Here is a 14,134-nt window from a genome sequence, read left to right on the forward strand (position 1 = left end):
TTAGATCAACATGCCACGCCACGTGAGATAATCCCCCTCCAGGCATTACCACACTTTTATTTTTATTAAACGGTACTTTTTGGCCAAAAAGGGATATTTTTTCACCGGAGGAAAAATATCCTATATGAGGCAGTTCTCTGGGCAATATCAGTAGAGGGCGCAGCGGAGTAACTAAAAATGTTTTTTTTCCGGTGGAAACAAAATCCCTTTTTGGCCAAAAAGTACAGTTTATACGTGTGGTGATGGGGGGGGGGGGGCTCAGAGTGCTTCCACTAAGGAAAGTAGTCTTTCTATTGACACAACCCGCCTTTGTTTTGGTGAGTAGCAAAAACGTTCTTTTTATTTACACTAAAGAGTAGAGGCTGGTCTGCATTCATGCGAGCGGCGGAAGTTGATAGTAACATAGCTCTAATGCACGCATTAGAGCTATGGATCAGAGCTAAGTGTACCTGTGGAAGGCAGAGAAGAGGCTGCTGGGGGACAGCATGAGCGGGCCTCGGGGGAGGATGGTGCCCTCGTCATTGACCCACTGCAGGTAGCCGCGCGTCATGTGGGCCATGCCGATGGCGCGCGCCGAGCAGTACAGGAACTTGTAGCCGTTCCTGAACCAAAAGGGAAAGGCATGGACGCTCGTTAGGCTGCAGGCCTGGCTGTCACTTAACCCATTCTGACCTGAGATCAGATTCATACGAGGTTTCCACCTGGACACACACTGGTCAGATTAACCCATTCTGACCTGAGATCAGACTAAAAAAATGTCAGTGGTTCTTCGATTTTTCAAAAATAGCAGATCTACAAGCTCGTAGCGCGCCACTCGGTGGCGCGCTATGAGCTTGTAGATCTGCTATTTTTCAATAGCTAAAGCACAACATGACGCTAACACCAACATGGGTTCCCGGTCAGAATGGGTTAATTAATGGAGTTCCATAATGAAGGCAGAGAATAATAGCCCATCGCCCCATGGAGCGTGTCAGAGGTCTAAAGTCTCGACCAATGGGGGGGTTCATGAGCTAATTGAAGGCAGTACCAGAACATTATCATTACAGTTGGAAGAGCCTATTTATTATTCTTATGTTTTCTGAAAGAAGAGTATGAGATCCTTCAGAGAGCACAAAAGGATACAAAATAATCTGCATTCAAAATCTGCCACCTTTTAATCATTTTATTTGTTCATGATTATAGACCACTAAACACAATTACACTGTATTTATAGTTGATATAAGCAGTATATATTTGTCTGTACGTACTCGGCTACTGAGTGGTAGAGCTTGGCGATCCCCTGGTGGGTCCAGTCTTTCCCCAGCTGTGGCAGGATCTGTCCGAACACGTCCGACCTGAGAAAACACACAGAGATGCACAAAACACATCACCGACTGGACCACTGGCTCATTATTCTCACCCGGGTTCCTATAGCCTGCCACCTCTCAGGTGTGTGCGTGTGTGTGTGTGTGTGTGTGTGTGTGTGTGTGTGTGTGTGTGAGAAAGTCTTAAGTCAGTCACGGAAGTGGAGAAACAGTCAGAGAGTTAGTGAGGAGGATGAAGGAATTTAAATTGATCTTAGAAGTAGAGTCCAGCCCTCTTTCCCCAGCTGGTCCCTCCAAACAACTGGAAGACACTAGTAATTAGAGGGCGCAAATCATGTACTTTTTATTTGCATTGTAATCCCCATTTTAGATCGCCTCATATAATAACTGTCGTTTAAAAATAAACAAATCATCCAGGCCGCTTCACACTCATGAAGAATCAACTGACTGAGAGAAAACGCTATTGTTACTGCTACTGAATTAGTTACATTTTCGCTAGAAACGGACTGTATCATATAGGAGTGACTGACTGTCGCAAACGATACAGAGACACCTCCCTGACAATAACCCAGAGAAAGTAAATCCATAGAGAAAGTACTTCCGTGAACCAGGGGAATCGAGGGGACAAGCAAGTATGTACATTACAGGGATGTCAAACTTATTTCAAAAGGAAAATATGAAATCACCCAAAGGGCCACCTACTAGTACGAATAACCAGACGTGCAAGGCAAAAATGAAAGGTAAATTAAATAAAATAGCCTTTCTTTGACCCCTTCAGAATGAGAGAACAAGCCACAAGGAATCCTGACAAATTATACTCTGAAGTTTTTTTATTCACCTGGGCATTTATTTACCAATGTAAAAAAAAATGTCCCATACAATTCTTCCCGGGGGGCCGCACTTTGGACACCCCCGATGTGTATGATGATATCTTGAATTCTATGGACTCTATAGATTCTATGGACTTTTAATATACCCACAGTACAAAAGCCATAATAATAATATACACACCACTGTACTTAAATCAAATTAAAAACAAGCAAGAGAACCACTATCATACCCAGCATCACGAGGTGCATCAGCTACCCGCCCCCCCCCTCCTCCCCCTCCCACACACACACTTATTTTTTTCCCTGAAACGTGGTCTCAGGTGTACCGTACTGTACCGTACCGTACCGTACGTCACCAAACTGGGCAGGAGGACTACGCTGAGCTCCGTGGCAGTAATAACCACTACCGTTTGTTCAAAGGATGTCACAAAACGTCCAAAAGTCTGGGCTTTGTTTCATGTGAAATATAAAGACATTATGAAAGCTCCCGTTAACCCATTCTGAACGGGAACCCGTTTTGGTGTTAGCATCATGTTATGCTTTAGCTATTGAAAAATAGCAGATCTACAAGCTCATAGCGCGCCACCGAGTGGCGCGCTACGAGCTTGTAGGTCTGCTATTTTTTGAAAAATCGAAGAACGACTGACATTTTTAGAATCTGATCTCAGGTCAGAATGGGTTAATCAGACCAGTGTGTGTCCAGTGGAAACCTCGTATGAATCTGATCTCAGGTCAGAATGGGTTAATGAGGACGGTTCCTGTGGCGGGGGCGGGACTGTGCCTCAACCTTCAACATTCACACGAAGAAACACACAGAAATGTAAATGACCTCATTATGGAGAATGTGCTTCTCAGCCTGCTTTACCAAAAGACAGCCCCACACACACACACACACACACACACACACACACCCCTCCCAAGGGTTCACCAGCCTAATAAGCAGCAGTCAGTCAACCTCGGTCCATTTGATGCCGTTCATCTATAAGCGTCACAGAGTGGGTGTCAGAGGAGCGGACAGCACTGGAGCGGACGTTGATTTGGCGAGCGGGCCGAAAGGAAAGACGGGGCTATAAAAAGCTTCCACGTCATGTTAACCCATTCTGAACGGGAACCCATTTTGGTATTAGCATCATGTTATACTTTAGCTATTGAAAAATAGCAGATCTACAAGCTCATAGCGCGCCACCGAGTGGCGCGCTATGAGCTTGTAGGTCTGCTATATTTGAAAAATCGAAGAACGACTGACATTTTTAGAATCTGATCTCAGGTCAGAATGGGTTCATCAGACCAGTGTGTGTCCAGTGGAAACCTCGTATGAATCTGATCTCAGGTCAGAATGGGTTAAACGCTGTGGTACTGTTGCAACCTGGTGCATATTTATGTGCCCATTATATTTATATTTGGTGTGTATTATGTATTTCATTTTTTTGTTTCTTTACCCCAGGCGTTATTGCACCTACTGTACACACCCTTGGGGTTTGTTTGTAGTTTCTACTTTGTTCTCTTCATTGTTCTTTATAATGTTCTCCACAGTATACTGATATTACATCAGTATTTTTCTGTTCTTCTGTTTTATTGCCAGAGTTTTACTTGGTTTGGATAATAAAACTAAAATAACTGTAAATGGTGACAGTCCACAGGACTTGTGAGATCTTGATTTGATGCATTGGTGAAATGAGTCACCACAGACACAGATATATACATTTTTTAAATGTTTTTAATTGGTGTGCACTGAAGGATTTCTGAACAGATCAGATTAAAATGTCTGGGTTCCCATGCACCTGCTCACTTAGGGTTGACGGGTCACACCTGCAGTGACAGGAGTGGCACCAAAATGTGGTGATTTCTGATTGGATAATGGGGGGGAACACTCCCTTATTATAAAAGTACAAACTTTTGTGTATGTTCATCACATGACCTGATGAAGATCAAATAGATGGTGTGGTGTGGTGTGGTGTGCAACAGGTGCTCCATCCATCATCTACTGTATGCGATTCCCGCTTTTTTCATTTAAAGTTTCCGTATTTTTCCAGTTTTTCATGTGTCTATGAGGTGACAGCACTTCATTAGACACCCTGGAGTCTACTGTATGTGTCTATGAGGTGACAGTACTTCATTAGACACCCTGGAGTCTACTGTATGTGTCTATGAGGTGACAGTACTTCATTAGACACCCTGGAGTCTACTGTATGTGTCTATGAGGGGACAGTACTTCATTAGACACCCTGGAGTCTACTGTATGTGTCTATGAGGTGACAGTACTTCATTAGACACCCTGGAGTCTACTGTATGTGTCTATGAGGTGACAGTACTTCATTAGACACCCTGGAGTCTACTGTATGTGTCTATGAGGTGACAGTACTTCGTTTGACACCCTGGAGTCTACTGTATGTGTCTATGAGGTGACAGTACTTCGTTTGACACCCTGGAGTCTACTGTATGTGTCTATGAGGTGACAGTACTTCATTAGACACCCTGGAGTCTACTGTATGTGTCTATGAGGTGACAGTACTTCATTAGACACCCTGGAGTCTACTGTATGTGTCTATGAGGTGACAGTACTTCATTAGACACCCTGGAGTCTACTGTATGTGTCTATGAGGTGACAGTACTTCATTAGACACCCTGGAGTCTACTGTATGTGTCTATGAGGTGACAGTACTTCATTAGACACCCTGGAGTCTACTGTATGTGTCTATGAGGTGACAGTACTTCATTAGACACCCTGGAGTCTACTGTATGTGTCTATGAGGTGACAGTACTTCATTAGACACCCTGGAGTCTACTGTATGTGTCTATGAGGTGACAGTACTTCATTAGACACCCTGGAGTCTACTGTATGTGTCTATGAGGTGACAGTACTTCATTAGACACCCTGGAGTCTACTGTATGTGTCTATGAGGTGACAGTACTTCATTAGACACCCTGGAGTCTACTGTATGTGTCTATGAGGTGACAGTACTTAATTCACCCTGGAGTCGTTTTTATGTGCAATATTAACTTTGTATTTAGGGTTTCTTCCTGGAGGCTGAACCCTTGACAGTCAAACGGGCCAAAGAAATAAACAGTACTATAGTGACATCCCACTATCAGGACTTAGGGGGGGGGGGGGGGGGGGGTATAGTTGAAGGGCTTGGAGGAGGTGCATACTTTTGTCAACGCGTTGGTAAAAGTGGACAGGATGTTCTGTTCTGAGTAGGAGAATAATGGTGGAAGAATTGATTTGTGAGATAGGAAAAAAAAAAAAGTATAGAAAGAACATGACTCACTGTTCAAATCAAATACATTCTGTATTACAACAAGGCTCAATCTTCAAATGAAGGGGCCGAGTTTCAGTGTGTGAGCAACATATCGACTTTTAACCCATTTCGGGCGGGAACCCCTTTTGGTGTTTTAAAGCATTATGTTATACTTTGAAATATATTGAAATATAGCAGATCTACAAGCTCATAGAGCTTGTAGGTCTGCTATTTTTGAAAAATCGTGAAAATGTGTCGCAAATCTTTGAATATATATTCTTTCAGAGCGAACGTTTTAACTCATAGCTTTGTCCCTGGAACAACATGTTTTCAGATGGGGGTCGGCGGCCAATTACATATATAATATTTGGGGGTCCTTGACATGAAAATGTTTGAGAACGACTGACATAGAAGACTGTTTTAGAATCTTCCTCAGGTGGAAATGGTTTAAGATTAAGAACACATAATGTCAGTGCGCTGTGTGTGTGTGTGTGTGTGTGCCCCCACACCAGCACCGGTGGTGGCCTTCATATCCTCCATGTAATCTGGGATTTCGATTCATAAAAGCGGTCGCTAGAACAGTACAGTATGTGATGAGGATCCAAGGCCAATTAGATGTGGTGCGTCACAAAGGAGGACGGATGGATATTACTGTAAATGATCGCACTGCCCAGACCAGTATTTCTGGAACAATGCCTCTGTAAAAAGGTTTCTATTTTGGCCTCTTTTATATCTCCTTCAAAACCGCCCTCAAAGAGCACCTACAGACAGCTGCAATTCAAAACTGGCACCCGTAAAAAAGAAAGTCAAGAGCCCCCCCTCGCCTGTTTTTCCCTTATTTTACTTTTATATTTTGATTTCCTGTTTTCCTTTTTTACGTTTTCATAAAATTATACATTTGTACGTCATTAACCCATTCTGACCTGAGATCAGATTCATACGAGGTTTCCACTGGACACACACTGGTCTGATGAACCCATTCTGACCTGAGATCAGATTCTAAAAATGTCAGTCGTTCTTCGATTTTTCAAAAATAGCAGACCTACAAGCTCGTAGCGCGCCACTCGGTGGCGCGCTATGAGCTTGTAGATCTGCTATTTTTCAATGGCTAAAGCATAACATGATGCTAACACCAAAATGGGTTCCCGTTCAGAATGGGTTAAATGTTCTGATGGAGGACCCTGCTGTAAACAAGTCTCAGTGCTTTATCATGGTTTCGTCCACAAAGTAGCACTTTCTGTACTATTGACTATTGACCCGTGCTTTGGTTGTGATCCGTTCTACATACTGTGAAATTAAATGTCACAAAAAATCAATCAATAAAAGGGTGTCCATTTTGGAGCAGCACGCGTCGCACATACTTGGTTTTGTAGATAAAGCAAATAAATAAAGCAAATAAATGTTTTGGAGATAAAGCCAGAGAGGCCAGACTGAGATGGTCTGGACGCGTTACTACAGAGTATATCGCTAGACTAGAGGGATGTCGAGGTTGGAACTGGCAGGCAGGAGGCCTAGAAGAGGAAGAAGACCCTACCAACGAAAGATCAATGGATGGACATTATTGAGGAATTGTATTATATGGAAAAACTAACATTCATACTGAGACTACAAGAGGATAAATTCTATAAAAAAAATCACACCTGTGTGAACCAAGTGGTGCAACTCCCCTCCCTCTCTCTCTCTCTCTCTCTCTCTCTCTCTCATTAGAGACACAGCACTACCCCTCTCTGTTTCTGGCGCCCCCTACTGGTATAAATCTGTAACATACTCGTGCTCATACACACACGTACACAGGTACACAGGTACACGGACAAAGCTGGATGTAGAAGTGGTTGCACCACTTAAAAATGGGAAAAGTGGAATCTCTTCTCTCAGCCTATAGCGATATTGCAATAGAATTTCATTGAATGTTTGTTGTAATGTGAAAAATGCAGCCTTTTTTTCTTTACTTTTTGTCCTTTTTCTTTCTTTTCTTTCCCGTATTGTCTTGTTAGTTGAGTTTTTTTGTGTCTGATCTTCCTTCAATAAAAATTAAGTGAAAAAAAAAGAAGAGGAAGAAGACCCAAGAGGACATTTATGGATGTAGTGAAAGAGGACGTGAAGTTAGAGAAGAGGAGGCAGAGCGAGGACAGGGTGAGATGGATGGAGGGCTGATTGGCGACCCCCTGGGAGGGAAAAAGCCCGGAGGAAAAGCAGCGTTAGATGTATTAGACGTACTTGGTGATGGTGCCGTCGATGTCGGAGATGATGACCTTGTCGTCCCAGTTCCACAGGTAGATGGTGCCCTCGCAGCGACACGTGCCCTGGTACTGCGTGGTGATGCTGAACGTCACGTCATTGGGCCCTTCCTTCAGCTTCAGACTGGTCTGGAGGAGGAGGAGGAAACAAGAGAGTTATTAACTCATTCCTTCAGCTTCAGACTGGTCTGGAGGAGGAGGAGGAAACCAGAGAGTTATCAACCCATTCTGAACGGGAACCCATTTTGGTGTTATAGCATCATGTTATGCTTTAGCTATTGAAAAATAGCAGATCTACAAGCTCATAGCGCGCCACCGAGTGGCGCGCTACGAGCTTGTAGTTCTGCTATTTTTGAAAAAATCAAAGAACGACTGACATTTTTTAGAATCTGATCTCAGGTCAGAATGGGTTAATCAGACCAGTGTGTGTCCAGTGGAAACCTCGTATGAATCTGATCTCAGGTCAGAATGGGTTAACTCATGCCAAACACCCCCCCCACGAACAAACCCATTCACACACACACACACACACACACCTTGTCAAACCTCCGACAGGGACTACGAGTCTGTTTTAGAAGTCACACGCTGCTACAAGGCAGCACTCGTTCAATATTTTGTTAATGTTTTATCCTATTAAGACCTGATCTGTGTCACCTTAGCTTTAAACCAGTTTTTAACCATTATTTTAAACTTTAGCTGTTCAAAAATAGCAGATCTGCTATTTTTGAAAAATCGTGAAAATTATTCTGGTGGTGGTGGGGGGGGGGGGGGGGTCCCTGGAACAACCAATTTTTAGAAGGGGTTCCGGCGGCCAAATATATATCATTCTGCGGGTCCCTGAGTTGAAATAGCATCACTGATAAAGAAACATACGGTGTTTCACAAAACTGTCAGGAAGACATTTGTAGAATCTGTATGGGTCTTAATGGGTTATGGTAGGATTAGTAATGCAAATGGAGTTTTGGAGCCACCTACAGGCTCGTATTGGAATGGAACAGTGACCGGGTCAGCGCTAGCTTTGACCAGGAGAGGGTGCTCTAGTCCAATCTAGCAAACAGACCAGCAGAAAAAAGCAGTGGTGGAAAAAAGTACTCAAAATCAATACTGCAATGTAGAACTACTCTGTTACTGTGAGTAAAAGTACCGGAGTTTCAAAATGTACTTGGGTGAAAGTACAAAAGTATTGGCTTCAAAATGTACTTAAAAGTACCAAAATTAGAAAGTACTCACTATGCAGAATGTCCCATTTCAAGTTTTCAAATGTATGAAAAAAATCTTTTGAAAAAATAGACGATCTACAAGCTCACAATGCGTCGCCATGCAACGCATTGTGAGCTTGTAGATCAGCTATTTTCAAATGGCCGAAATGTATAGGGTTGAAGTGTTTAATGTACATTATGTTATGTAATAATAATCAAAGTAACTAGGAACTAAAGTTTTCAAATACCTCAGTACAAATACCTCAAAATTGTACTTGAGTAAATGTACTTAGTTACTTCCCACCACTGTTTACTAGTCAGTAACCAGCTCAGTGGCCTTAGTTAGTTGGTTAGAGTGTCCGCCCTAGCTGAGACTGGGAGGTCGGGGTTCAATCCCCGGCCGGGTCATACCAAAGACTGCCTCTCCCTGCTTGACACTCAGCATCAAGGGTTGGATTGGGGGTAAATTCCTGCGACAGCGTCATGCCCAGGGGGTGTACAATCTTCCGCCGTAGTCTGAAAACCCACCTTTTCAGACTCCATCATGGCCCATAGCACTTACCCCACCCCTTTAGATAGCAATTCTGTAGACTTGGATAGCATTTGATACAGACTTATAGCATGTTATGTAAACAGCATAAGTGCATTGTATGTAGTCATAGCACGTCATAGTACATAATGTATATCATAGATATTCCACTGTTACTTTCTTAGCTTACGCATGTTTCATGATAGATGTTTTTATGTGATGTATTCCCCATGCTTTTTGTTCTTGCTTAATGTAAGTCGCTCTGGATTAAGAGCGTCTGCTAAATGCCTAAATTGTAAATTGTAAATTGTACTAGTACATCAAGCTGACTCACGCTACAGAAACAGGAGATAGGCTCCTGCCCTGTGGGCCTCATGGCTCGGCAAGGCTACTTACTTAGTGTTTACTAGTATAGCCTGCCAGTGTGATCCCAGAACACAATAAAAGCGTGTGTGAGCATTAGAGACCAGTCCATGTCAGCCAGACAGCCGTTAACCCATTCTGACCTGAGATCAGATTCATACGAGGTTTCCACTGGACACACACTGGTCTGATGAACCCATTCTGACCTGAGATCAGATTCTAAAAAATGTCAGTCGTTCTTTGATTTTTTTTTAAATAGCAGACCTACAAGCTCGTAGCGCGCCACTCGGTGGCGCGCTATGAGCTTGTAGATCTGCTATTTTTCAATAGCTAAAGCATAACATGATGCCAACACCAAAACGGGTTCCCGTTCAGAATGGGTTAATCCACTTTCCTTCCTAAAAGCCAGCATCAAATTATAATTCATACTGGAATAATAATAATAATAATAATAATAATAATAATAATAATAATAATACTGCTAGGAAATGATCCACCTGACAGCTTCACTTATAACTACTGGCCAATCACAGCGCGTCCTTGCACAACACGGCTTTTAGGTTTTCGGAGCACAGGCGTGTCACAGAAGGGGACGTTCGGTAGGCCAATCAGAGCAGGCCGTGTGTGTCTGTTTGTTACTCACTATCTGATTGGAGGAGAGACGCAGTGACTTCCTGTAGGCGTGGGGGGCGGTGGGGTGGTTGGGGGGAGGGGCGTCCAGCGGCTGCAGGCGCTCCTGGCAGGACGACACGGCGCTGACCTCCAGGTCACCCTCGTCACTGGACGAGTCCGTTGGCTTCGGAGGCCTGCAGGAAACACCAGGTCAGAGGTCACATTAACACCCACATGTCTTCTAAATCCTAATGTTTTAGGGTTAGGTTTATTTATTTAGCATAAAGTACAAAAAAATGGCCAATAACATATCAAAGAAACAAAAATACAATGCAAGGAAAGGAAGAAGCCAGAAGGCTTATACGGATGCTTTCCCGGTTTTAACGAGTCAACGCTCGGTATGCATTTTCCGCTTGCAGAAATACTACACACGAACTACTGTTCCTTTTTTGACTTTTCAGTTATTATTGTACGTGTTAAGTAAAGTCTCATCCAGTGAGATTTATGAGCCTGTGTCACAGTGACATGGCCTCGATAACGTTCAAATGGTCACTGGACTCATTGACTGACTGTTACTGACTGTACAAGTGTCAATAACCCTGGATGTCCCTGGGTGTGGGTGGGGTGACTTACGTCACTGTTTCATGCCATCATTACAGGATGTTATATAATTACAGGATGACTACAGAGCTGACAATGAGGTTATATCTTCCTGCCTCACAGCAGACCAGAGGTAGAAACCTGTCGTTCCCTGAGGTCATCGCTAGGGACACATGATGTCATCGCTATAGGGACACATGATGTCATCGCTATAGGGACACATGATGTCATCGCTATAGGGACACATGCAGCAGCAAAGCAGGAACTGGGGATGGCAATGAAGGACCGGAAAGTCCGGCATGGAATTGTGAAATCCATGATCTCGACCGCGGTCGAAAGATTATGACGATGACAGGATGTTCATGGGAACTAAATGTTTTTATACTTTTTTTTGTTTGTAAATCTTTGTTAAAAGTAAAAACATAGGCTTAGTCCATCAAATTTAAGAACATACATTTTAATTTGAATTATAGATAGGCATAGTGTGGGGAAAAGGTTGACTGCTAAGGGCTTGCTATAATTGTGCAAAAATGTGCGAAAATAGAGAATAGGTTACAATTAGCAACATGTCAGGCTGCGATGTGTTGAGACCTTGTGAGTTTGTAGATCAGCTGTGTTGTGTGGTGCGCAATAACACCACTTCTTATATACTAAATACGTAGTTGTGGGGAGGTGAGGTGGGGTGGGGTGGTCCTTGAGAATTGCTCCAATAGTGGTCCAGGGCTACAATTTAAATATTTTAACCCATTCTGAACGGGAACCCATTTCGGTGTTAGCATCATGTTATGCTTTAGCTATTGAAAAATAGCAGATCTACAAGCTCATAGCGCGCCACCGAGTGGCGCGCTACGAGCTTGTAGGTCTGCTATTTTTGAAAAATCGAAGAACGACTGACATTTTTAGAATCTGATCTCAGGTCAGAATGGGTTAATCAGACCAGTGTGTGTCCTAGTGGAAACCTCGTATGAATCTGATCTCAGGTCAGAATGGGTTCAAAACAAACGCTGAGAATCATTGACTTACGCCAGGACAAGGCTGGTGGGAGACATGGAGGCTCCGTCCTCCCCCAGCCCAGACTCCTCCTTAGTCTCCATCTTGGAATCCGACTGGTTTAGAGAAGAGGAGGAAAAAGCATGTCAGATCACAGCAGGTGTGTTCCAGTTAAGTAAGGGCAACATTTAAATGTTCTAATGCTTATATAACATAAACTCTGTCGAGCGACTGTGTATACATCAGCTTAAAATGGTTTCATCTCATCGCAAATCTTCAGACCAAAATGCTTATACAGTATGAGGCCTAGCAACAGAAGGCTGAACACGAGATATTAAAGTTTTGTGGTTTGGTGATTGTCGTTCCTGTTCACACAGTATAGGTCTCTACTCTGCCTACCTGTTTGATTGTGCTGTCCGCCCTCTTTCTCCAGAACCACCAGCGTCCTGACTTCTTTGGCAGTTTCTCCTTCACCCAGGCTTCTTCTGTAGCCTGCAAAGAACCAAGAACAGTGTTGTTAGCACACAATGTGGGGGCTACGGCTCCCAGGGGGGCCAATTGCTCAAGCTCACAACACGATGCAATTGTGATGCGTTGTGAGCTGGCATTGGCTATTGTCACGGTCGAACACAGTACTTGACCACCATGCCTTCACTGTGTTGGCACCAAAGTTGTGGAACAAACTTCCGTAGAAAAAAGCAGGGGCTCGCAACTCACTTTTGATTGAATGCTCCAAACTGGTATCTGAAGCGACACAAACTTCCCTAAGCATTAAGTCTGCCTCCACCATAAGGACTTCTAAAAACTATCCTAGTTCGTTTAGTTTCCTCTGTGTCTCTTTGTATATTTCCTCTGGCTGTGCCCCGAGGAAGTGCAATAGCAGGATGGGGGGGCGCATTAGAGATGAAGAACATGTATTTTTAAGCCATTTCAGAATATTGTCCATGTGTCCAGGCTATGGGTACTTGGGGTCCTTGGAATGGAAAAGTGAACTTTGAGAACCCCTGTGAAAACACACTGGGTTTTATCCATGCATTCTCATAACATAACAAGCGGTTAAATCAGGGGTAGGCAACCTTTATTATCAGAAGAGCCCATTTTTGGCCCAAAAACGTATTACAATTCTATCTGGAGCCGCAAAATATGTTTGCTTTAATAAAGCAAACTTTAATCATTCGTGATTTTTCTGGTCTTTCAATATTACATTTTATTGTTTCCTGATTTCTCAAAGCATATCAAGTATACTGTATACCAGTAAGCCAGCAGCATTGGTGGTGAAAACAAACAAAGATGTCTTATCATGAATACATTCTTCTTATTTTCCTTCATTAAATTTGATTCTTATTTTTATCTGCATGGTGTATAGGCAACATTGTTTTTGCAATATCAAAATGAAAGAATAACTTTATGCCTACTACAAATTCAATAATAAATTATGATTACATAACACACAAAGAAAAGGAAAACCTCTTATTCCTTTTCATACTTCTTCAACTGGGAGCCACGGGAGAGGGCCTATAAGAGCCACATGTGGCTCTAGAGCCGCAGGTTGCCTACCCTGCTCGCTTTGCCAAAGAAAATCCGGGGAAGCAGCTTTTTGCTTCTACGGGCCGTCGGCATGGAACAAACTCCCACTGTACCTTCGTCAGGCAGCCTCTGTAGACATTTTTAAAGCTCAGCTCAAAACCCACTTCTACAACATTGCTTTTAATTGAGTTTTAATATGCACGTTCCTACCCTGTCCTGACTGATTTGCTGCATGTGGTGTTTTTATTAGTTTTTACTTATTTTTATTTATTTTATGTTCCTATATTCAATTTTGTTCTTTGCCATTGTTTTATCATTTTAACTACTTGTGTTTTATTGTATTCTATTTTCGCCCTGTGAAGCACTTTGAGCTGCATTTATGTATGAAAGGTGCTATACAAATAAAGTTTATTATTATTATTATTACCCCTGGGTTAAGTATTGGAGTTACCTTTGGTAAATTCTTCTGAAATGCTTGCAGGCTTAGAATCAACGGAGCAGCGAGGGTCCAGTTATAGTATCTGAGGACAATAAACATGTTTCAGGACATCAGGTCAAATATAAACAACATATATATATTTTTTAATATATATTTTTTTATCCCACGATTTTGTAACCCTTCACCCCTGTGTCAATCATCTACTGTGATCCTGGGCTCTACACACCCTCCGCCAACCTGGGGACAGCAACGGACTTAACTCATG

The 14,134-nt window shown here is 42.9% G+C and overlaps 1 protein-coding gene across 5 annotated transcripts in view; it reads right to left on the bottom strand.

Annotated features, from left to right (window-relative positions):
• Nucleotides 1–14,134, bottom strand: part of lpin2 (lipin 2) — a 54,282-nt gene that overhangs the window by 7,814 nt on the left and 32,334 nt on the right. For all 5 annotated transcript variants that reach the window (XR_013964996.1, XM_080777445.1, XM_080777443.1 and 2 more), the window contains exons 11-17: nucleotides 13,882–13,951; nucleotides 12,303–12,395; nucleotides 11,937–12,019; nucleotides 10,345–10,507; nucleotides 7,591–7,739; nucleotides 1,248–1,334; nucleotides 450–602 (exon numbers count right to left, since the gene is read on the bottom strand). Coding sequence is in view for 4 of the 5 variants with exons in the window: in XM_080777445.1 (XP_080633571.1) it covers nucleotides 450–602; nucleotides 1,248–1,334; nucleotides 7,591–7,739; nucleotides 10,345–10,507; nucleotides 11,937–12,019; nucleotides 12,303–12,395; nucleotides 13,882–13,951 (798 nt within the window). In the remaining variant the exon portion in view is untranslated. The remainder of the gene's footprint in view (nucleotides 1–449; nucleotides 603–1,247; nucleotides 1,335–7,590; nucleotides 7,740–10,344; nucleotides 10,508–11,936; nucleotides 12,020–12,302; nucleotides 12,396–13,881; nucleotides 13,952–14,134) is intronic.

The sequence above is a fragment of the Protomyctophum bolini genome (assembly GCF_963924005.1).
Source record: "Protomyctophum bolini genome assembly, chromosome: 12".
Lineage (NCBI taxonomy): Eukaryota > Metazoa > Chordata > Actinopteri > Myctophiformes > Myctophidae > Protomyctophum > Protomyctophum bolini.